Source organism: Catharus ustulatus, chromosome 2 (genome assembly GCF_009819885.2).
Source record: "Catharus ustulatus isolate bCatUst1 chromosome 2, bCatUst1.pri.v2, whole genome shotgun sequence".
In the NCBI taxonomy this organism is placed as follows: domain Eukaryota; kingdom Metazoa; phylum Chordata; class Aves; order Passeriformes; family Turdidae; genus Catharus; species Catharus ustulatus.
In genome coordinates, this window is record NC_046222.1 from 6,136,403 (window position 1) to 6,162,349 (window position 25,947).

The 25,947-nt window shown below is 36.8% G+C and overlaps 1 protein-coding gene across 3 annotated transcripts in view; it reads right to left on the reverse strand.

The window, feature by feature from the left end:
- Nucleotides 1-25,947, reverse strand: part of CADM2 (cell adhesion molecule 2) — a 558,258-nt gene that overhangs the window by 177,218 nt on the left and 355,093 nt on the right. For 2 of the 3 annotated variants that reach the window (XM_033051286.1, XM_033051284.1), the window contains exon 2: nt 20,572-20,598. The exons of the other annotated variant lie outside the window; for it this stretch is intronic. In XM_033051286.1, coding sequence (XP_032907177.1) covers nt 20,572-20,598 — 27 coding nt within the window. The remainder of the gene's footprint in view (nt 1-20,571; nt 20,599-25,947) is intronic. 3 annotated transcript variants of the gene reach the window in all.

A 25,947-nucleotide genomic window follows, 5' to 3' on the forward strand; every position in this document is an offset into this window, starting at 1 on the left:
TGAGATAACAAGAGTTTTTCCAGACAGCAGAGTGCATTTCTCAGGTGAAGAAATGAAAGAGCATTACAGTGAATTAATGTGTTTCAAAGTGGGTAATGTAAGTTAAATGGGAGTTTCTGAACTTAGGAATTTTAAGGTAAGTTTTGAAAATACATAACATACAACAGCTCTTGAGTTTTGATCTTCAGAATGAGCATGGTAATTTTAGTAACTTTCAATCACAGCCCTGTCCTATATTTGAATAAAACAAGTCTTTATTTTTTTTTCCTTAGCAGGTCTTTGTTAGTTTTTAACCCCACAGAGAAGAAAATGCAGCATGCATATTTCTATGTCTTGCTGCCTGCTTGCATTCAACTAATCTTTTTCCTTTCATGCACAAAGCATCTCATTCTTGGCATTCTTCCACAGAGCTATCAAAATCCCTGTTTGCAACACCATATATGAGAGGAAGGCAAGAGAAGAACTGATCCCATTCACCAAGTGCCTTTGTTTTGAGTATCAAGATTTCTGTATTGTCAAGACCATGCACTTGTTTATGAACACTGACAAAGCAAACAAGCAAGTGTTTAGAACACAATGTGCTTTAAGAACACTGCTACTACAGATTTTATATATTTTATAGATGCAGACTCCTGTGGAGCCATTGTAGAGTAAATGCTTTTGTCATGGAGTTGTTAGCTAAGATTATAAAGATTTGAAAAATGTTCTGTTTGGAAAGGGGAGTTGCTGATGCACTGGGGATCTTCTGTGATGAAACCATACAACTTAAAAGGAGTGCACAAATTTCTACATCTCTGAGCACAGGGCAGATCTGAAACAGCAGAAAAGGTGACTTTGCCTATGACTGAAATCTCTTCTCAGTCAATATTCAGGCTTGAGGCATCTGTCACACTTGGACTCTTTTTTTTATTTTTTTTTTTCCTTTTCAGCCCTACAGTTCAGTGCTTAGTGCTTTCTCTTCAAAACAGGCAACGAAAAGCGGCCACAGGACAAGCCCTACAAGGGTTCATTTAGACTGTTTCTCCATTTCTGACCTAGAGCAAGCACAGCTATCTCCACACTGCACCCCCATTCACAGTGTAACCATCAATTTTACTGATCCTCCTGAGCTTCCTTCACAGAGCCACAAGAAAAAAAGTCATGTCAACTAAATGGCTGAGGCAAGTTAAATTCTATCACCAGTGTATATCTTCCATATCTCTCCTTTGGGCCAGGCAGATGTGGAATAGAGATCACTGTCCTCTGCAGCATCATTATATCGCTTTTTTAATCTTAATTTCAATAGTTATGTGTCCCCACTTCGAGAAGGTACAGAAAATCCATAACAAATTCTTTCCAAACCCTTAGTAAAAAACCTAGCTTTCAAGTGCTGTTTTACTCACTTTTAGATGTTGCTCCTTCTGCTCGACTCTGAGAATCAAAGGAACAGAAAGAATGATAGCAGTGAAGACATCTTTTACCATCATGCACTCTATAAAAAGCCTGAACAAGTTCTCCTGAGCACCATGGAATTACAGGCTATTACATGCACTTATAAATCTTTCTTATAGCATTTGATGGACTTTCCATTCTTCAGTTCTCCCAGAATGATGAAAATGGATTTATCAGCACAGTAATGCCAATATGAGTCAAAAGTTAGAAGTGTAGCTTGTCATAAAATAAACCACATCTTAAAAAAAAAAATCAGGGGCATAAAAAACAAGTTGATCTTTTCAATTAATTTGATGTATAATTAAATCATGCCTGATTTAGACATCCTCCTATTTAGGACTTATACTTTCTGCCATGGAAAGCAGCTGCCTTGAAGCCTTTTGTCAAGTATGCTCCTCCTGTATGAGAGGTTTGGGTTGATAAGTCTGCATTCCTCTGTCACTGGCAGCAGAGGCTAGAATATCTCTGCTGCTCTGCTCCAGGTGTTTATTTCCCTTGCCAAATGCTGCTCCCCTCACCCTGTGTGCTGCTGTACCACTTCAGCTGTCAGGCTGGCCAGACCCTGGACTGAATCTGGGGGATGATTGGGCTTCAGCTGTCCCAGGCTGGATGGCAAACAGCCAATCAGTGCAACCCAGGTCATGAGGACTGGGAAGAACTCCTCTGATTCCAGCTTGTAAGAAAGAAAATCATTACTGAGCCACATATCTGTGATTTCTTGCGCACAAGGAATACTTATATGCAAACAGAGGGATGGGGCTGGATAAGAGCGCAGTAGGATTACAAAAGATGAGTCAAAACTCAGCCAGAGTTCTCTTAAATATTACACTAAGCTCACTTACAGAAACAACTTACATTTCATTTACATTCCACCAAGGAAGTTTACATATTCAAAAGGCCAAGACTAATTGGTTGTTTTTTAGTTAAACATAATTCTGGCTCTGTGCTTCCATGGAAAAAAGAAAACCAACCAGGTAACTGTTACGATCTCCAAAAAAGCCAACATTGCAGCGTCTGTTTCACTGAAAGACTCTAACGTTATTTACACTGCTTCTGGGCAATTATTTCAAAATAATAAATTCACTGTAGCTGGAACATTACATTCCCCATGCATAGAAACCTTCTTAGAAGATGTCCTCTGTAAAAATAGCTTTTAATGGCTTTGTGTTGGGATGAGAGGGGAATAAAAAAACCCCAAAACTAGATCCTCCATATGTTTTCAGTGAGAACCATCTATTCTCATAGACCTCCACTAGACCATAAAGAGTATTTTTCTTTTTACTCACTGTACTTTGAAACAGGTAGAACAGCTCCATTCAAAAACACTATCAAGAAAAAAAAAATCTTAAAAGTAAATGAATCTGCTCCAAGAAAGGATGAAAATAAGGTGAAATAACAACCATTAAAATTATGATTTTCGATTTGCATAAATATTTCAAATTTTTTATGCAGTGCCATTTGGGGAAAAATAAAATACATATATATAACCCAACATTTCTAAGACCTGGGGCTTCAATTAAGAAATCAAATGTAACACCAAACAACATGACACTTGACACAGAGTAGCAAGAGATAAAAACTTTCTTTTTCAGACACAAATGAAAAAGGGGAAGAAATAATTGTATGTTGTAATGCTGCTGCAATCTGATTCTTCTGTTCCAAAAGCCACATCAAGCACACTAAGATGCTGGTGCAAGGACAAGGAAAAGCCCAAAAGTTCTATCCCAGTCTGTATTTGAGAACTAGTACAATGATACAGAAAGCTCACTTGCTTTTGACTGTTCTAACTGCTGATGTTACAAATGCTCTTGCTTCAGGCTCATCTACAGAAGGCCAACATCATGGGGAAGAAGGAAAAGAAAAACAAACCAAAAAAAAAAAACAATCAACAAAACCAGCAACCCCTCTGACTCCCCAAAGCAATATCACATTTGTTTGGATATGGGAAGTCCTGCTCTGATAGATTGGAATGAAATGCTTGGTAAATCCAGAGCTTGCTACAAGAAACATTTGCTGGCTCTGCCAGAAAAGGAAGTTAGACAAGAAGGTAAATTTCTTATTTGTTCTCCCTCATATACTTACAGAAGACTTGGCCAAAAGTATTAAAATAGCAAATATAGGTAAAAAGTAGAAGCTAGCTTTTCTAGTGCGACTGCTATTAAAGGTGAGGTAGAAAAGCTGTGCCCATTCTTGAAGCAAACACATTCTTAGAAAATCAGAAAAAAGCTTTGCTGGTGTGTGGCCACACACAGATTCATGACTACAGATGAAAAGTCAAAAGGATGGCAAAAAAGCTTGTTCTACCCCATTCTCCATTTTGAATTTATGGTGTATATGTAGGACTCATTTAAGATCATTAAAATAGCCAAGAATCCACATTATGTAAAAAAACCCACCACATTTAAAATACTAAAGTGTAAAAGCAGAAAGGAAGGAGGTACTAAAATGTATGCCTTATAGATGACAACACACAACTGGAATCTGATGCAGCAAGGGTCAAAATACAGGACTAGGTGGGAGAAAAACAGAAAAACCAAACTGAACTTCACATAGAGAGAATATTTAAATAATTCCCTTGGGCAAACTATCGGCAAAGGTTTGAAACTGGAGGGAAAGAACTTGTGACAGGAAGTCTGAACAGTGACAAGCAACTTTTAATCAGTCTTTAACATGCCTAACCTGGTATGTGTAAAAATAGACCTAGTTTCCAAGTTTCCAAAGGGCAGGTCTACTATTTGCCAAAGAAATGAAAACCACTTAGCAATTCTGAAATTTTATTGCTGAAATAGCTTGGGTGCCAAAAAGGCTTTTAAAAACAAAGACTGACAATAGGTTAAAGTATAGCAATCACTGTGAAAAAAACCAAATCAAACAAAACAGAGAATAGAACAGGGAAAATTGCATCAAGCAGGAGAAAGATGAAAGAACAAACTCCATCAGAAAATGCTTAAATGACAAATTAATACACGCCACAGAAATGCGTCAATTATGCATTAAAAATCCCCCAAACTTCATAGTCTTTAAAATGCAGAGAGCAACAATGAGAATTTTCATTTAGAAATACATAGCTGATTGCTATTTTGTTTTGAAATATTGCTGGAAATGGAAACATTTAAAAGTACCTTTTCTTTTTATTTTTTTTTTCTTAAGTACTTACTGAATTCGAAGAATGGAATCATCCCAATGAGTTCCAACACATTCATTTACACATTTATATATAGTCTCTAGATGTATCACAGCATTAAAAGAGGGATTCACAGAACACAAGGTCTATCTGCATTTTCCTCCTACAGGTCACAAGAAATAGCAATAAATTCTTTAAGCAGAAGCACAGAATAGACTATACTAAGGTTTCTAAACCAATTTTCATTCTACTTCAAGTTGTGTGTGAAGGGAATTGGCTAATAAAAAGTCTAACACACAAAATCCATTACAGGAAGGCTCATTTCCCCAAAAGTGGGTCAGAAACAATTCCAGTCTTGTTAACGGGATGGGGAAATGATGATTGTTGAAACAAGCACTGCAAGAAAGAGATTTTCAAGTCTTTGTTTTGCACCCAACCCCTAAGTTGAACAAACAAATTTTAAGGGATCAAAGCTAGCCTATTATGAAGCATAAAACTATCTCTGCTGAGAACCATAAATTATGTATGGAGCAGGCATATTTACCAGTGCTGCTAGTAATGCAGAACATCTCTGAATGAGCACTACTGCTGAATGCCTCATGTTCTTTTATGATGAATTATGCAGGAAGCTCCAACACAACTATGCTAAGGTGCTGGAGTTCATGTACAGGAGGGCTTGAGAGCCATTGAATAAGTGGGAGACAAAAATATCACCTTTTTTTCCTTTTTCCTTTTACTCAGGTCCAACATTTTGTGAAGAGTAACTGCCACTAACACAAAGATGAATATACTGAAAATGTCAGATAAAATTACAGTCTTCTCCACCTCCTTCCTTTTTTTTTTTCCTTCTCACCTACCTCCCCTCACCACATATCCCTTCCTTAAGTGATGAAGCTACAGAAAGCTTTGAAACACTGATTGCAGCGATGCACTAAATTTCATGAACGAAAAAAGGCATTTGAGAGTTCAAGATCCAGAATGGTATGTCAATTTGAATATTTCCTCCATCATGAATAGTTAATTAAAAAAAAAAAAAAAGCTTTTGCTTCTTTCAAGATAAGGATGATTTCAGGATGGGTTCATAGAATATGAAACAGCAGTGAAGTGTGGAGAATATCTGTGTGGCCCAATGGGTCACAATGCAGCAGCTCTTCCAGCTCTGAGGCACTGAGATCCAGAAGCCATCTGTTCCACTCCTATCCGTGTGCCTAGACTGCTCTGATGCTCAGCTATGCCCTAGCTGTACTATTTCTGATTCCACACCTAGGTTAGCAGCTCTCTGTGGTTGCCTCACTGAACTCCACAAACTGGAGTGAGAGCTGGGATTTTTACTAGGCACAATCAAAACCAAGTGCAGGTTTTCCCATCCAAATTGGAAGCACATAAGGAGACAGCAGTCTGTCATCTGGCTTGTTCCAGAAGACAGGGAAAGCAATCTGAAATCAACCTGAAACCAATCTGAAACCAATCTGAAACCTCCCATTCAGAGTCATTGTGAGCCTACCTCACACATGTGGACTCGTGGTTGTGAGCACTTCATTATTTCCTAAGACACAGAGATTAAAGTCTGCAGGGAAGCTTTCAGATTCAGCTGAAAATATTGTGAAATACACTTGATACTCAACCAGCCTTAATATGATATATCAGGAAAATGCAAGGTGTAATTTCTCCCCAAATAGTGATTCAACAGCAATTCTGATTCCTATTAAAATATAGAATCATACCACAGAATGTTTTGGGTTGGAAAGGACCTTAAGGATCATCTTGTTCCAACACCTTCCACCAGACCAGATTGCTCAAACCCCATCCAGTCTGGGCTAGAACACTTCCAGGGACAGAACATCCACAGCTTCTGTCTGACAGTAAAGATTTTCCTCCTAAAATCTAATCTAAAACTACCCTCTTTTAGATTAAAGCCTAATAGGTCTTTCCTTTTTTTTTGTAAGAATGAGGTTTATATTTCTTTTTTTTTGCAGCCAGTGGGAACTTCACCACCTTGCTACAACTTCTAAAATATAATGACTTAGCCACTTCATCTGTCAGTACCCTTAGGACCCACGGGTATATGAAAGTATTTTTCAGTCTTTGTGCTATTTGTGCTATCCAAAGCCTTTTCTATTTATTTAGACCTATAGAGAAGTAAAAGTATATAATTTTCACCTTCTTTTCAAGCTGAATACACTGGTTTAACACAGTGCATTTTTTCTAACTTCTCATTTAAAGCAGGTGGCTGAATTTTCAAATCTTCAGGGAAAAATATCCATCTTGGGCTGAAACTTTATGTATCTCAATTCAGGAGAGAGGATTCTTTTTTTTTTTTCCCTTTAAGAAAGTTACAAACCTCATCTTGAAGTCTTTGAAGATGAAATGTATTTTCCCCATGCTCCTAACTTCAGCAATGGCCTAGAGACTTAACAGGAAAGTAGGTCATTAGAGTCCCAGATACTTTCTTTGACACAGCTAAATGACATTTCTTCTGGAATCCAAATGTCATTTCTGCCCTTTATTCTTAGAAAAATAGATGTCAATCCCCACTAGAAAACACTGTGATCATTACTTTTTGATAGAAAATTTAAATCAATGGAAAATAAAATAAGTTGGAGGTGCTGCTTCTCTTCAGCTTCTATTTCATATGAATTTTCTAGGCTTCCTGGGCTAGAAGTATGTCTCAGCTGCCAGTCTCTTCTGTTCAAGAATGAATCTAAAGGTAGCTAAGGCAGCATCTGTGCATTCTAGAGGCTCAGAGAGTTCAATATATTAAAAAAAAAATCTGATAAGTTACACAGTGATTTAGAGAAAAAGCTAACCTATTTTAGTGATCTGCCATGCCACAATCTGACTTCACGCTGTAATGCATCCAACAGGCACACAAAGCCTGATCACTGCCATGCTGTAGATGAGGGAATGGCTGAAAGTTCAACAGGTTTGGAGTCTAAATGGCTAATTTCAGTCACAGGCCAGTAGCTGAGAAGCCTTGTCTGTCCTGTCACCAGCCCAGATCTCCCCTCCAGCACAAAAGCTCCTCCTCTGAGAAATCCCAGTGCTCCCATGCACATCTTCAGCATGGAACTGTTCCAGACTGACTGGTGCTTTGTGGTTTCCTATTATGTTCCCCTAGGATACACAGTTTGTGTCTAATAGAAGCTCAAACAGCACAGTCAAGGAAACAAAGCAGAGAGAAAGAGGGAAACAACGTGTTTGTAAAATAATTTGCCATGAACGACCCAGCAAGGTCCATTACAGAGACCTCTTTAGCCACAAGGCCTTAATGTTGAATGACACAAGTGACAGAACACTGAAAATGGAAAATAACCCCACAAAAAATCCTTGGCAGCAGGAGGCCAGGGGATGTCTTACCAGAAAAAATTCTGAAACTCAAATTACTATGGAATCTGGGCACTAGAAATATGGTTTCATTTAACTGATACGTAAAATTTCTGCAAACATTTAATTAAAATCCTTTCCTACTTAAATCATTGCCATCTTCCTCCTTCCAGGAGTTCCTTTCTGCCATCACCCTTTGCACAGGCCTCAAGTATATCAAATTATTGTTTTGCTTTCTTTTCTGCAAAAGAAATCCAGGGAAAGGTTTTGGACAACCCTGCCTCATGATGAAAACCAGGAAGATACAGAATCTGTTTTCCTAGGAAGTAACTTGAGGTATTAGAAAAGAAACAACCAACTAGTGAAATTCTAAGATAATAAAAGGACTCTTTTCTACCCCAAACATGGAGAAAGCATCTTAAAGCCTTTCTAATCAGAAGAAACCCTATGTCAAGGTCCTTACATATTCCTTTATTGCCAATGAGGGAGGCAGATAGACTCTGTTACATTTATTATATATATATATATATGTTTATATATATATATAACTATATTATGTTTTATACTTTTTCAGCTTTGCTCCATAAATTCAAAACCTCATGTTTTCAAGTCAATACACCCTTTCAGCCGTAATCTTGCACTCTGACAAGCCAAGTAAATGACCTGACATAGAGAATGTTAATCTCTGCTGGTCACTGGAACAGATGCTGAGCTCCCCACGACACTACACCAAGCTGCTGACAGAGTAACAAGTTGTGCCTCTCCATGAGCAGCAAGGCTGGTACTGAGTGATGCTGCACATATTCAAAGAGAAAAAAAAAATTAAAAAATTCCATGGTTGTTATGGATCACTGCAAAAGCAAGGAACATGTTAGAATATTAAAAATTCCCAAAGGAAAGCTTTTATAATGTAAAATAATGCCATGAATACCTGGGGAAGGAGAAGGGGGGAAGAAAAGAAAGGGAAAAAAAATAAGAACAACGTATAATAATTTTAAAGTCCATCAATAAGCTAGATAAGCTAGATAATAGCTGATAAACTAGAGAGTGTGACCAACAAGCAAAAAGGAATTATGGAATAGGATTTACAATATCTGTAGCAGATTGAAATGCTCTGGAAGATAAACATAAGACACTCTAGGAATTAAATGAAAAATGGTGCAAAATCTAGGAAATGTCCAATAAAGTCTTTTAAGGATACAGAGCTAGGTCAAATAAAATTCTGATGGTACAGAGCACAGTTATTTTATGTACTTAGGATACAGATGAAGTAACAACACAACTACAAAATTAATGAAAAAATGGCCAGAAGAAAATTATGGTAAGAAAAATGAAAAAAAAATCCACCTGTCAGGAAATTTTTATCTATATAGTATAGGTATAATTTATGTGAGATTAGATTTTTTTTTTAATCTCACTGTTTGCTTTTTACCTCCACTTAGTGGTATTACATTTGGTAAATATCACTGTCTTGACCAAAAGACCCCAGTTAACAAATCCAACATCAAGTCACCTTGTGTAGAGTGGGAAGGATAAGTGAATTTGTTCACTGCAAATGACCAGGAAGAGGTGAAATCTAAAAGTATTATTCATTCAGAAGAGGGCTAAAACAGCTCAAAGAAAGTGCTACACAACCTTTAGGACTGCAGTGATAGAAATGATAAAAAATCTCCATGCACTTGGGGATTAAAAATTGAAACTTCAGTTGTACCCTAGAATCTCATTAGCTGAGAACAAGCAGGCAGGAAGAAGACACATTTTCTAGTTTATCACTGGATGGGTATGAATGACCAATATGGAGCAGCTTCAAGGGAAGCAGTTCTAAGGCAGTTGAAGAATTTGTGGTAGATGTAGGAAGGATGGATAGAAAAGATGGGGTGAATCCCTGGTAAAGCACTTTTCTGCACACTTCCTTCAACAGCAGCCAATTCACACCATCACACACTGGAAAAATATCATCCTGGAAATAGAAGAGACTGAAAAATATCTGTCTACCAAAACAAAAACTGGGAGAAAAAATATAGCTATGTGTAGTATTCACAGAGATTTAAAAATTACGTGGGAGAAGATGTCTATAATTAAAGATAATCTTGACAAAAGAAAAAGTGATGTGAGTATGCTGCTTCTGGAAATTAGAAGAGTGCACCTGTAAGGGAAAGGTTCAGAGTTTCCCTAATGAAATAACCAGTTGAGGATGAAGATCAACCAAACCCAAACCAACCAACCAATCAAGCCCAAACAAAACCCAACTCATTCACAAACAAACAAAAGTCCACAGCTTTTTAGAAGAATGAAGACAGAGGAGGAAATATGTGATACCTATAGAGACTGGTCTTGATGATCAAGAATAACTCTCATAGTTGTTCATGTTCAACCTGCATTTCAAAAACAGTCAAAGGGCTTGGATACTGTCCTTCAAGAACTCAACCAAATTCACACCTTTTGGGAAACATGTTAATATTTTTCAGGTAAGATTGACTGCTTTACAGTCAAAATCACTGGTATGGCATCTTATTTAGAGTAATTGTTACAGGAAATAACACTGTGCTCTTCATAGAAGCACTAAAGGAAGTGGAATATATTTTTAAAAATGTAAAGTTATTAAAATATTTGTCAATAATGCCTGGATATATTTTGGAAGATATTTAGATCAGATCAAGATGCCAGCTGAATAAAGGAAGGCTATTTACAAGAACATGCAGAGACAGGACAAGGGGGAATGGCTTCAGATTAAAAGAGGGTAGGTTTAGATCTGATATTAGGGAGAAATACTGGACCTTGCTCATCAAACCCCAAAAGCCTAGCTCAACAGAACTCCAAGGGCCACTTTTCCTCCTGGGCTTTTGAAGAGAGGAAAAGCTAAAAATCAGGGGGATTCTACTGCATCTGCTTGGGAAAAGCATTTTTATACTCCGCCTTCTGGGGAATGTTTATTGTTGGAATGAGATGAGTAGTCCATCATGATAATCATTACAAAAATTAAATTCTGTAAGAGAAGCCCAATCATGGTAGGGAAGCCCATTCATTCTATTCATTTCTGTACATAAAATTATCTGCAAAGAACACTGATTTATTAGCTCATTAGTGTTACACACTTGCAAATTCCTAAAATGCAAATGGACATTAATGCAGGGATTGATATTCTCCCTTCATTTCTGAGCTTCTATTTGGAAAGCATTAGCTGACACACTTTACATTTACAGAAATCAGTGATGAATAAACAAAATAAATACTGCTCCCCAAAACAAATGAAAACGGTTTCTTCTGAAGGAAATTAAGTAATGAAACAAAGGGATTTCCAATGACAGGCTTTTCGGATGAAAAGGGAAACTACACAAAAAAGCACAAAAAATTCTACCTTGAAAAACTTAGTTGTGTAGAATTGTTTCTTCATCAACTAAAATAAATCCTTTTTCTCCTCACAAACCACACAGGAGATATAATGTATGCATATAGAAGTAAGAATAACTATTAGGAAAAAAAATGGGAGAAGTGGCTCTCCGAAAAATGGGAGTCACCCTTCACAAAAGAAAAAGGGCTGCAGTATTCTCAGTACCAGTTAACAAAAGAAGAGTGAGTCTGTGGGAAACCTGCTGGATGCATTCTGTGTGCACAGGTACTCACATAATTCAGGGGTTTATACTCTTTTCTTTGCTTGCTTTAAACCAGATTTTGGCAAACTCACAGTGACTTCCAGAAGACACACGGGGACCTGCAAAGCTTGGGAAGAACCTCCACTGCTGGCTGCTGCAAAGGGCAACTGCACTATTCCTTTCCATGGTTCTTTCCAGTGTTTTTCTCCCTCCTGACAGCTACACTCAATTTTATTTCTAACTCCTTCATTCTCTTGCTCATTTCCCTTAAAATGATTTTTGTCAAGTTACAGTTTTGTCAAGGTTTATATCATACTCTCTAAACTTAGAAAACTTAAGTTGGAATCATGACTTCTGGCTAGTAGTTCTCTAGGGAGACTATGAACAGAATGCTGAAACAACACATGAAAATATCTAATATTTACAGTGGTTTGGGTGGGGGTTTTTTTGGGTTTTTTGGTTTGGTTTGGTTTTAATTACTATATGTTATTAATCTACTAGTTAATCTATTTAGCCTCCAGATCTGGTTTCATAGAATCATAGAATCAGGATCCTAAAAAGGAAAACCTGAGATTTTTTTTCTTTCCTGGGAGGCAACTTTGAGTTGCAGCAATCTGTAAAAAAAACCAGGAAAACAGGAAAAGACTCATTCATCTGTTTGGTTTCCTGGGATCCAGTAACAGCTTCCAAAACACAAATGGCAGAGGATCCTTCTGAAATTTGCAATTATTTGTGATACTCCAAACAGAGCTCTGGCTCTTTTACATGAGATGAGATGAGAAGCTGCATAAAGACAATGTAGTGTTGCCAGCTAGTTTTTATAAGAGATGAATTTCACTTTATCAGCTGAACAGAGAAGGAGTTGGGTGTTTGCAACTGGGTGAGTAATGTTTGAAGATGTTAATTCAGAATGAACAATTTAAGGTGCAGGTAAAGGAACACTGAGTATTTCTCTTTCCTTTTTCTCTAATGATCCATCAGACCTTGTGGCCAGCAGATCAACATAAATCATCCCATGAACATCTCTAATCACAGCAATTTTGGTGGGTTTTTTTTAATAGTAGTTTATGAACAGCACAGGAACAAAAATCCCTCCAAAGGACTCTTCTCAAGTGATTGCCACTGCTTTTCCTTTGTATGCAGCCCATAATTAAAATGTGAGGAAGACCTTGAAGCTACTAGCCCTTGAAAGAATCCCAGAGGCATGCTGAGCATAATGCTTATTTAAAAAGAACTAGAGATCCCTATGAAACTCTAATAGCAGACATGAAAAAGTCTTAGCTGATTTAGGCCTTTCTGCTTCTACCAAGAAAACAAGTTAGAATCAACATAAAACCTTAAATGGTTGCAGTGGTGGTGAATCCTCAGCCATTTAAACACTGTGTGTTTCACTGACCACTCAAGTAAAATAAATTCTCTGGTGATCTGATCTCATACAGAGATTTAAGGAACAAATCTTGAGATCTGACCTAATGTGGAGAATCATTATAAGCCCTCTGGTTTTCAAAAGAGCATTTGAAGAGAAAAAAAAAAAATTAAAGCACTTTTCCCACTTCCTTTTGTTATAAAAGCACACTGGAACAAAACTAAGCTTGAAAGAAAAGCCTGTATATTTAAAAGTGTCTGTATCTTCAGAAATACAAAAATCAGTGACCATGGGTTTAACCTGTACACCAACTATTACCTTTTCTCCTGTATTTAAGTATTATTATCAATTCCATTTTCTCTATAAGGAAAAAAAAACAAACAAACAAAAAAACCCCAACAAACAAACAAACAAACCCAAAACTTCAATAGAAGCTGAGAAATTTAGATATTTAGGACAAAGAAGTTGACAACCTGCCTCAGAGCAGCAGCCACATCCACCTGCCAGATATTAGGCACTCATGTCCAACAATTCTACAGCATATAGAATATATGATGAACACGTCTTGGGAACTCACTGTATCCTTTTGATTGTGCCTAAATCAACAGTCTAGACTCTGAAGCAAAGTGTTTTGTCTGACTGGAATCTGACAAATTACTTAACTGAGCCAGCACACAGCAATATGTGTCTGAAATGCAACGCACTGCCTTTGGAATTTCTTTGCAGATAGTCATAAGGGCCCAAGGCTCAAAACCATGACCAGATTTACAGCAGCACATCCATCCAAATGGCAAATAAAGCAACCACACTTCCAGCAGAGTTCTATTCAAGTATGGCAAGCTCTCCTAACACACTGCTTTTGACAGTCTCACCCAAATGAGCACAGAAAAATTGAAAGAAAAGAAAGGCAATCAGAATTTGTATTAGCCATTGTGGAGGGAAGAGCGGCCTCTCGGAGTTGGGGAATAAGAACTGACAAAATGCTTTAGTCAAAGATAACCAGCTTCACCTCAGAGTGGAACATCCTCCCTAGAGTCCCCTCCCAAAGCTGTGTTGCACTTCACAAGCCTGATAACAGACACTGTCCTTACACCATCCCAAATTGGCTAAAAAACATTTAGCCAATAAATGACTGACACATTGGCTCAGTGTAGATGCCTCTGAAATAAAAAGGACATGTTGACAGCAATAGCCTGCCCCCACAGATCTCATTTCAGGTGGGGTTTGTGCCTTCCTTTGCTATTTCTGTGCTGTTAGAGCACCTCTATTCCATAATAACCTGCAACTTCAGTGAGTGTGTTATAGGATCACAGCTGATAATACTGATTTTTGCATCTCTTCTGGAAAACAGAATAAATTGCATCAAAAGTAGTAGAGAGGACTTGTCAATCTGCTGCTTCTAGCACTGCTCCACTTAAAAATGGAAACCTGATTCATGTTTTTGGTCTCCTTTTTATGTAGCAGGACTTGGGTCCTTGAATGGCAGAAGAATTCTGGCAGGAACCACGATGGTGAGCATTTTGACTGCATTCACGACGTGGAAATTTCAGCTCTCTCAACACTGGAAAGATCTTACAGATGTTAAGGGCCAGTATTTCCCAAGTATAATTAGAAAGAGTAAAGAGCAGTTAGCAACTTTGTTAAGAACTATTATCATCATTATGATTCCAGCTTTTTTCCCTGAGGAATACAGCTGGAATTCGTAAGGAAGGAAAAAAAGGACAGGAACATATTTTGTGATTTTTCTAAGAGACCCTCTAGAACTCAGGCAACTGCTTTCTCTCCCAAATCTCTTACTACAAGAGGCATAATTATAATATACTTAAGTAGATATGCATGATTTTTTGAGAAAAAATTATAATGTCTTACATTATCTAATGGAAAACTAAACCATGAAATAATCTAGTGTCTTGATCTAACGTGAACTTTTGCATTTAAGAGGATATAAAAAAAAAAATCAACAAAGTCCCAACACAATTTTAAATTTAAACCTTCACAGTCCTTCTGTGTTCTTAATTAACATGGTCATTTTCAAAACCTTTTCACTTCCAAACTTTTCTGGTTTTTTGTTTCTTTGTGGACTGTCTTCACAGACAAGCATGACATTTGGTTCTACATCACCACTTTCCTCCTCATCAGAAATGCTGAATATGAGAAAAACTCCGACCCTTAACGTCCGTGAGAAATCATGGAGGAAAACTGAAATCCATCCTCACAAGTTTAACCAGTGGAGAGAGTTTAATCCTTGGAGGAAAGCACAAGCTTTATATACTGGCAGCAGTGACTAAACTGCAGGGGAGGAAATACCAAAGAGACAGCAAAAGAATGGTTATTAAGGCTACATTGGCTTTGTTATTTCTCTAAAGTACAACCACTTATAAATACTAAAGGTGTCTTTAATACCTTAAAGTGACATATGAAAATTATACCTTTAGAAGTTGAAACTGTATTTTGGATAAAAACATCACAAGGTTTCACAAAGCAGAGCTCCTCTACTTCAATGGCACTGAAATATCTGAAAAATTTCAATCAGGTTTCAGATCCCGCTATGCTACTACAACGGTCCTGGCAAGCTTTTTGTAATGACCTTGTAGTAAAGGTGGAATATGACAGGTTTTTATTTCTACATGTCTCAGGGGTGAAAGCTTATAACCATAAATAAATGCTCCTCCAAACTACTGATTTATGGAGTTTCCCTAGGCTCTATATTGGATTCACACTTTCAACATCTATACACTTCCACTTGTTCACAACTTTTGCCATAATATGTTGCAGTGTCATTTTTGCAGATGATACCCTGAGCTATCTATTCCTCAACAAGAAAAAAAAAAAAAGAAACAGCAAAGCTAATGCCTGACTGATGCCAGTAACTGAATAGATGAGAACTTTGTGAAGATAATGCAAATAAGAAAAATAATTGTGTTTGGGTCTCCTTTGTGTACATTTATTTCATCCTGCTCCTTACATGGACAGCTGCTGTGTTACTGACTTAATTCTACAATAATTTTCTGAGTGAGAAATATACTTGGCTAATTCCATGTACTGAAGAGAGAACTTAAACATAGGTTTAGACCCAGTAGTTCTTGCAATTGTGTTGACAAGTTCTGGCCCACAAAATTTCTCCTGGTTTGCATGGTTTTCAGTCAAAACTCTGCTATGAATGAAACTTATTCTTTACCTATATATTTAAAAATATACTTATGCAGAATATACACAATAAACTTTATCATATGCTGCAAGAAAATCAAAGAGATGGCTGGGTAGAAAAGGACCAATGATGAAGATCTGGTGAAGTCCTGAGGAAAAAAAAAAATTCTTAACTAAAAGATAAAGCAATTGCACGACTGTCTAGGCAATAACAGTGTGTTGGCACAGCACTCTTCACATGATCCCTCCTGACTTAAGCTTCAAATAAGCTGATACCAATTTCATTGACATAATGAGAACAAACAAAATAAATCAAGTGAATGAAGTCCAGAGTGATCTTGGCCTCCTGGATAAGATGCTTTTAGACAGTGCATCAACTGCTATGATGATTTACATTACAGACTGAGATGTAAGCCTTAAGTAGCATTGTTAAAGCTAAATTCAGTCTTATGTTTCTAAAGGAGAATCAGTGTCCTCTTTTAAATGCAAGGCAGAAACAATGTACTTCTGCATTTGTAGAATAAATGACTGAAAGAAAAGAAATGTTTTTCCATGGTACTCAAAAATAAAAAGAGTTTCTTTGGGACACAGATGCAATGGAAGTCAAGAAAAAGACACATCACAAAAAATGCCCTGGATATCCACCAGGGTACAAAAACCAGTGCTGTTATATCCAACTTGTGAGGCAAGTGAGATAGAGTTTAAGACACATACAGTACTTAAAACTGTAATACTAAAATAGAAAAAAAGCTTGGCATTATCTCCCATTAAAAGGACATCCCCTAGAACCATCAGAAGTACAGCTTTTATGCCAGTTTTTCAGAGAGAATATAGCATTAAATATAGAATACAGCATTGTGTGGGTACTACAGCAGTGCTTTGCTATGAGAAGCAGTGGCACTATGATAAAAATGGTATTTCCCCTGAGAAAAAAAAAAAATTAAAATAGTGTTTCAATCATAGCTAAATTGGGGGAAAGAAGCATGGCAGAAATGGTTACCAATCCAACAGGTTTTTATATAGATTGAATAGTATGAATCCTGCAATATTAAAGCAGTCACATCTTCCCCTCTCCAAAAAGTTTCTTCTTGGGGACTTAGGAATCTTCTTGGAAATGTCACCATTTCTAATCTGTGTGCCACAAGAGTCTTAGGATCAGGAAGGAATGTTGTACTTCTCAACAAGAAGATGATAGAATTTTCTGGAGGGGTTGCTTTCCCCTCCTGCAACAGAAGATGGTCTTCATATTCTTTTTTTTTCTTTATAAGAAGTTGCTATCCTCAGTATTCCCAACCAAAAAAAGAAGTAATGACAACAAAAAGTACCATTAAATAAACAAAAAAACTCAACAAACCTCACAGTCAACATTATCAAAAACTCCAATTTATACTTTGAAGGACAAAAAAACAATCACTTAACTACAGAAGATTTGGGACAGCTCTGGGAATAACTTTTTAACAGAAGATGACCTTGAGTGTATCAAAGAACTGAAAATTATGAGCATGGAACTCCATTCCTCAACTAACTACATTTGAATGAAGACACTTGGCCCTCTCTTCCACTTGCTGGCTGAAAATCGACACATCATGAGGAGATCTGGTAAGACCACTGAGGCTGGAAACCAATTTAACTGTTGCCAGAAGGTATCTGAAAAAATACTGTCCCAAAATTGTCACAATAGCACCTCTTAAGAGGTCAAGAAATCTTCAAACAGGTGTTCTGCTAGAGGAAATGTTCTTATAGAGATCAAGTTAAACAAATCTCATCTGGTACATTAAGAAATGGTATTTAAAATATCCATGCACTGAAAAAAAAAAATCTGATAGTCTGAGATTTTCAGGTGGCATCTTCAGTTTCTGTTTCATCAAATTAAGTGCCATCAATGACCATTTTCATGGTCATTTCATTCCCTGTCCCCCCAATCCCTTCAAATCCTTCTGAACTAGACTTCTTAGAAATGTCCCAAGTATTCTCCTCATAAACATCCTGTGGTAGCTTCTGCCCAGGAGTCCAAAGGAAGGACTTTTCTGTGCAAAATCCAAGTATTTACTCCCTCTGGAGACCACAAAAAACTTCATAGAGCTTCTTCCAGGTAATCAAAAGTCTAAGAAAGAAGCCCATGGTAAAATCAAGCAATCATAGTGCAAATCCATCCTGGAGCCGTGAAATCCTTGAGATGGTTCAATTTTACTGGAAGGCTGTGAGCAAACAGATTTAAGTGGGTTTTACTTACGTGGTAGCTCAGTCCAAATGACCTGCAGAGCAGATGACCTTTCAACCTAAATTGAATCTAAGTGCCTCAAAGCAAGGCTAAAGTAGACAGTTCAACAGCTGCTTTACAGCACTTAATACAAGCAGTCTTCAACAAAGACTGAGAAAATACTTCAGGAAATAGCATTGAATGCAATGTTTGAGAGCAAAGGCTCTGGTGTTCAGTTTACACACAATCCCACAAGGAGGGGGAGGGAAGTGGGAACCAGCAGGAATTTTTCCATGCCAACAATGCACAAACAAAAGACAGGTGATCCCACAGAATATCACTTAATAATGTGCTCTGGAATCCTCAGATCTTAGGGCAGGCATGAGGTCAACTGTGCCTTGCTGAAAATGGCAGCACAAATCCCAGACTTTCAGCAAGGAAAGATGAAGGTCCATACATAAGAGTAAAGACATAAAGGACTGCTGGATTTCATATTATAAGTGCCAAAAGAGAAATTCCTCCAAAAGAGAATTCTCTCAGTTTTGATTTGATGTTTCCAGCGCCATATTAGAGAACTGTTAGACCTGAAAAGGAGGAACAGACCTTGCTTTACTGCTTAGACAGAGTAATGAGAAAAGCAGTGAAGCATCATCTACTTCACGTCTTCCACCACAGGAGATTATAAAATAGGTCCTGTGGCTTTGGTGAAAGACTGAACTATTGCAGGACTGAATTCCTTGTGGATATAGGGTGCTTTCATCACAAGGCTGTTCAGATTTGAAGGAAAAGTTTAGGACTTCTTGAAGGCACTGTGCAGCTGAGCAAGAGATCTCCAAAGATAACTCAGATCCTGGTGTCAAACCTCGTTCAGCATGCAGAGCTTCAGCAGTGCATTCAGTATTCATGTGCACTTCTGAAATCAGGGTGTGCTAATGTTCACAGATGAGTGGTGACTAATTCTGACTCATCCTACAATTCCTGTGCCTCCAGGGCAGTTTCTGTTTGAATGGCAATATATGGGAATGTCAACTAATCACTGAACGCTGATGACATCGTGTTTATTTGTGCTGAAAAGTCGCTTCTGTGGATGTTTTGGTTTGGGTTTTTTTCATTAATTATGAAGGTCTCAAAGTCTTGACCACTGTTACACAGCATCACAGCTGAATACAAAACAGTACAGAAAGGAGTAAAGCAAATTTCAAAGCATGCATAGGCAAATAGATGAATTTGACTTTGTTCACTCCCCTCATTCATGTCACCCAGCACATGCAAAGTTTCTGAGATAAAAGATCTTACAAAAAGCCATGCAAAGATTTTTTTTTTAAAAAAAACCAAAAACCAACAAATCTGGGCTGTATTTTAATTATTGGTTTAATTATTCTAATTCATAAACACCTTCAATTGGCTGTGCTTTCTTTGACTATCAACTATTACCATTCAACAACCTCAAGCTAACCAACGTATGGAATTGAACTTTGCAAACGTTGTGAATCTTAACTTCCAATATACATGTAAACTAGCACAGATTTTTGCCTTAAAATCTGATATTTAATTTTCAGACAAATTTATCCACCAAAAATAATATAAAAATTATAGTAAAACACATATTTTCATTATTTTCTATGAAAATACATGTTCATACATATAAATGCACATGCATCTGTATATATAAAGACGTATGCAGCAATTCATGTTTATCTGTAAGTCAAAATACATCCCTCAGCTTAAATTTGCTACATCACTGCTTCATTGAAATTCAGGAAATGGTTTACAGCACTGCTGACCTTACATGATTAGTTCTGAAAGGTTTACTTCTTTGTAACACTGATTTGTGGCAATCACCTTGCTGCTCTGAAGCCATAAATCTCTGCAGATATCATAGCATGCCCTTCTATATATTGGTATGCTATCAGGAACAGTGATGATCATTTATACTAGTGTGAAAAGACAGGGAATGCTTAGGAGACACTTAGGAGTTCATTGTTCTCTGTTCAGATATTTATGACTATGACTAGAGATAAAAAATATAAATTACATTTACATATTTATGAGCATTTTTATGCAATATCTTCATTTCGATTAAAATGCCATCAATATCCCTACATTGCTATAATGCAAGTCAGAAATCTAACTACAAAGCACTAAGTTTTATCTTTTTCCTAAAAACTTCCCAAATTAAAGCAATTAACAAAATACAGCATGAGCAGTGCTGATTGATAAACAATGCACTTAGGTGAAATTACAAAATTGTAAAGAACCAATCTATCATACCACAGAACCTAAAGAGATTTTTCTTTGTTTTGGAGAAGCAGAAACAACCTTGGGAGAAAATGCGTGGGCTGCAGAACCATGCAATGCAAATTGAAGGGTGCAGGCAGAAACTCACCTCTAGCTTTGTTCTTTGTAGCAGCCACTGGAAGCAAGGAAAAGATTGCACAAGAAGAAGAGAACAAAGATAGATTAGACAGAAGTTTGAGCAAGCAAGAACACAGAGAAACTTCATCACTATCGATTCAAAGCTAACAAACACCGTTTCTAAGATTATTTGACCTATTTATTAGAGACACTGCTGTGCTGGGAGAGAGTTCAGATCTATGATTCTGTCAGAAACCTCGTGTTGTTGAGAAGTTGGGAAATGCACCAGAATACACACTCAAAAAAGCAGAGAAGGTGAGGAGTGCAGAAAAATCACGAATCATTAGTCACAAGTAGGTGAGAACACATGCACACACATTAGTGAATTCTAAAACTTAAAGCACAATTTGCCTTGCCAAAAGTACACTCTGAAGAACCTAAATATTTTTTCATCCCCTTGCTCCTCTTTCTTGAAACATCATTCTTCTTCTGTGAAGCTGATGCAAATAAGCATCAGTTAATCTGCAGATACCCCAATGATTTATAATCTGCTATACAATCACTACTTTTCTTCATTGAAGCCTGTATCTTCAGATTGTTCTTGCACCATAATGGAGCATGCAAACCAAAAAGGAACAGATGATATTTTAACCAACAGTGACCAAAGTCCAAACTGAGAGAAACAGGGACAGGCGCTGCAGCCTTCATTGAGTATCCTGAATCCACACATTGTCATGTGGTAGTTCTTCATGTCCAACAGGGAACAAAAACTAAGACTGTAGTTTAAAATGTTTCAGTAACAACCATTCTATCACCAAAATAAACAGAACCATTGTTTTCTATTCATATGATAATGTTGTTGAAATAAAATATTACTCAGAACCCAAAATTAGAATAGAATCTCTCTGTTAATGGAATTACTCTGTTAATGGAATTAATTAAATTACTCAAAAAGAACAATCCATACCTCTCTAAATTCTCAAGTACACTCTGAGAAGGCATTCATTCAAGAGCATCTCCATGAAAAAAAAAGCCCAGAATATGTAATTCCTCTTCTGCTGGCCCTTCTTGTAGGGCAGAGCTACATTAACAATTCAAAGGCAGCTATGCTTGAGACCAAAAGATGTAAAAGAAAAGGAGAAAGACCAAACCCTTTTTTGGTGTCTTTCCTTCTCTTGCTCATACCTAAAAGGTTTGCATGGTTGGTTTTTTTTTTTTTTTTCAGTCTGGAGTCTCACCAGTTAGGCTTTACTAAAACAAGCAAGGAGTGCATAGCAATAAAGACCAAGTTGCCATGTATGAAGAAATGGTTGAAAACCTGAAACTTTTAACTTTATGAATGCATCAAAATATCAGTTCCCTAGCTGCTTTTTGGGATTTTTTTCCCCTCTTTTATTTTCTCTTTTTTATTTAATTTCTTCACTAATCCCTCCTTTACTTCCAGGCTCACCATTGTGACTTGTCAACATGCTCCTTGCAGTGAAAACAACACAAAAATTCTGCTTTGGGGAAGTACAGAGAGTGCAGATGCTTCTGCAGAGCTCTTTCCATGGGGCTGTTTAACAAGAGCTATTCACCTGCAAACTGCCCGTAAATCTCACACGCGCTAAAAATTGCTTGTGTAGTAAACAAAATTAATGATGCCATTCTGATTTTATAAAAGTGAACAGTTTCTCCTTCATGCAAATCTAAGTTGATAATGAATGCACTGAGTTCATCAACCTGTTCTTTTTCTTACAAGCCTCCTTCTTTTTTTTAGTCACAAGAATTACATCTACATGAATGTATTATCACTTCTAGCCAGAGTAATCATATAAACTTAACAAAGGTCTGGAGACAACACTATCTCCCTGTCCCCACCAGAAATTTAAAAGCAACAGGAGACTTTGTACTTCATTAAACAGAATAAAAATATATGTGTTTGTGTGTATAAATACATGCATTAAAAATATATATGTTCTTGAACTCTTCAGGATTTATATACACACAATTATATGCATGTGCAAGTGATATAATTTGCATGTATGGGCACATATATGAATGTATATTAAAAGAACCCTCACATTCCATGATGAGACAGCTTTATTTTGAAGCATGTGCACTAGGCAGAGAATTATTACCCATCAGTAAATAAAGAAAATATATAAATGAGGTTGTACATTATAATTGGAAGTAGGACAGGTTACTAGGCTTGTTAGGCCAATTATAACTCTCTGCAAATCCACTAATGGAGGACTAGATGACAGTAACCTTCTTAAAAATGTCATGTTCCATACTTGTAAGTTTTCCCATTGACAGCATGGTCCAATTACAAGTCAATTCATAAAGTTCAAACTGCACAACAGCCAAATTAGCTGAAAATGGTATTTCAAAATATAATTCTGCCTACAGAAGGCAACTAGCTGCAGCTGTTTCCCTCTTTCTGAAACTGAGCATGAGGGAAAATTCTCTTTCATTTTTATCATTGAGGTGTTTTTTTGTTTTTTTTTTTAAAGCTGAAAGAATTTTCCTCTCTTCGCTCTTTACTCTCCTTGTCACACTGTAAAGAGAAGACAGTTTTCAACCTATATCCACTGTGTTTGAAAAATTTTACCCACATCTTATTACTACATGAAAAGCTATAGAAGACAAACATAGACAAATGTTTTGAATGAGCATCATCAAGACTGAATTTTAGCAGAGGGAAGCTGAGGCTTTGGTTGGACCATCAGATATGGTAAAACTCAGTTTTTTATGCCACTTATGTCAGTGAAAAAAGACTGTAGGTTTCAACAAACCTTATAGTCAAAGAACCCATTTTTGCTTTAAATCTTCAGCAAGTCTGTTGATTTATCCACATTTCACATAATACATTCTCTTTTTTCCCACCTAGACTTACTTGCTTGCTGTCATAAGAAAGAAACTCTCCAAGACAGTGAGTCTACCACCTCAAAGTAGTATATTTATATACTACTGTATCAGGACACTGATTTGAAACTTCTGTAATACAAACAAAATGGTTTAGGACTGGTCAGTAATAAATTTTGGGCACAATGTAACCTAAAAACTGGAATTTGCTATATGTGGCTGGTTGTCATACTTTCTTTGTCTCAATTAAGAAGTCAATCAGTTAATGGATAAAAATAAATTACTTCTATTATTTTCCTATGTTCAGGGATATCTGTAAAAAAAAAGAACATTTACAACAGCATTTTTCTTTAGTGACCCTGTCTTGTCTTTCTTAGGAAAATTATTCTGGACAGGGAGGCATATCACAGAAAAGTGTGAACAGTAACCTTTTTGGAACTCAAGGTAAAAATTTGAAGACCAGAGAAGAAAGAAAAACAAAGAAGGAAGAAAGACCATATTTTCAGAAGTCAGGTTGAAAGGCATGACAGAGCTACTAGATTTCTAGGTAAAGCCAAGAAATAAATGTCTTCTATTTTCTCTAGCAAGGTTAAACAGTATTGTATTTTCTGAAGGCTCTTGTGGTCACAGCATATGTAAAACAAAAGGGTTGGCCACCAGGGAAAGGTCTGTGAGTGAGGGGATCACAGAGCAGAAAGAACACAAGGTCAGTGATCTCAGGGGAGTCCCACTATGAGAGATCTGAAAATGGGAGGAAAACTGTGCCAGGTGCAGCTAAATTTCACAGAACTAATGTTTTTAGGGCATTTTTAAATCAGACAAGTAATCCTGCCATAGCTGTGCTGCTGAAACAATCTTTTTAAAAATCACTTCCTGCATGTAAAAGCCTAGATTCAAATTTCAAAAACCATAATATACCCTTGCTCTCAAATATCAGTAATATATTGTGCTTTATTTTCTGTGATACATCTTCCTGACTTCTTGCTTTTTGTATGCCAACAATTGTTAAATTACATTCTTTGATAAATGGTGGCTACAAGTTGTTCAATATTTTCTCCACACTCAGTCGTCTCTACACTGTTCTATTTTGTAGACACTTTTAGACAGATTTGATATAGCTTTTATTTTATTTTTCTCTTATATGTGATTTATTATTCGATTTGGAGTTTTGTCTTTTGTCTTTGGAGAAAACCACATCCATACAATTACTTCAATAGCTCAATAAAAATAGAAAAAAGGAAAAAGCATTTTCCCCAGATATCCAGCTAACCTAACCTTTTATTTCAAAAAATAAGGGGAAAGAAAAAGGAAAGTGAAAGGTTTGAGGTCAGTATTGTTCTCATTTCACCTACTGGATGCTCTACAATCACAGAAAGAACAACAAACAGTAAAATATTTAAACTTCATAATGACTAAATACTCTATTCAAGAAGAAAAGAGAAAAGATGAAAGTCACATTCATAAAGTATATTGCATTGATTTTCTCCTAAATACAGTAACCTACAGTTCCAGCAATTCTGGAGGTCCTCTCATCTTCAATAAAAAATTAATACACCACCAGTCATATGGACGAATTTATTAACCTGTATTTTTTACTCCAGCCTTAAAATCCTTTAGGATCATAGAGTATGAAAAATGATCAGAGAAGCAGCATAAAAAAACATCCCCCACCCCACAAAGCAGGAGGAAACAAAGAACAACAATCACACAGCTTTGCTCCGCAACACATCCAACATTAAACTCAGATTTCCAGTTTAAAAAAATTACAAAACAAATAAATAAAGAGAAAAGAGAAAAGAATTACTTAGTTTTACACTGCCTACATTTACAATTTTCTTTTTAATTTTAGGATGAAGATGATGATGACAACAACTGCATTTTTTCCCTCTGGATAAACTGACGGATTATCACTGATCATTTAGGTCACCTAAATGCCAGCTCTAAATCTCTCACTGGAAAAGCTCCTCTGTGTGACAGAAGACCCCTAGCAGAAACATCTCCTCCAGAAAATAATGCAAATTATTAGATTCTCACAGACTAGACACCCGTCCAAACCCCATGTGCTGCAACGCAGAATCCTTCCCACCCTCCTTTTCAAAACCAGCACTTCCCAAAAGCCACTGAAGGAGAAACAAAGCAGCACCATCACTTGAAATTCATGGTGAGAATTTGAGTTTCTTGAATTCAGGAAGACACTGCTGCTTAGACTTGAAGAATGGCCAACAGATGACACAAAAACATGGGATTTGGGAATTCTTTCAGCTTTGGATGCAGTTTTAAAGAAACCTTGATCCTTTGGCATAGATAAATTTGTTTGCTTCTGATTTTCTGATCTTTCCCTTGATTCTCTTTATTGATATGTCTTTGCATTTTATAGTGAATATAATTTTTATACATAAGTTCTGCACACTCTTCTCATGGAGATTCCTAAAATACCACAGTGGCATTTGCAAATACAATCAGAATGCATAAATTCTCAAATAAGCCTTCCTCTCTTTGTGTATATACCATTAAAAATCTGTGCAGTCATATGTAACTAAATGGAATTCAAACACATGAC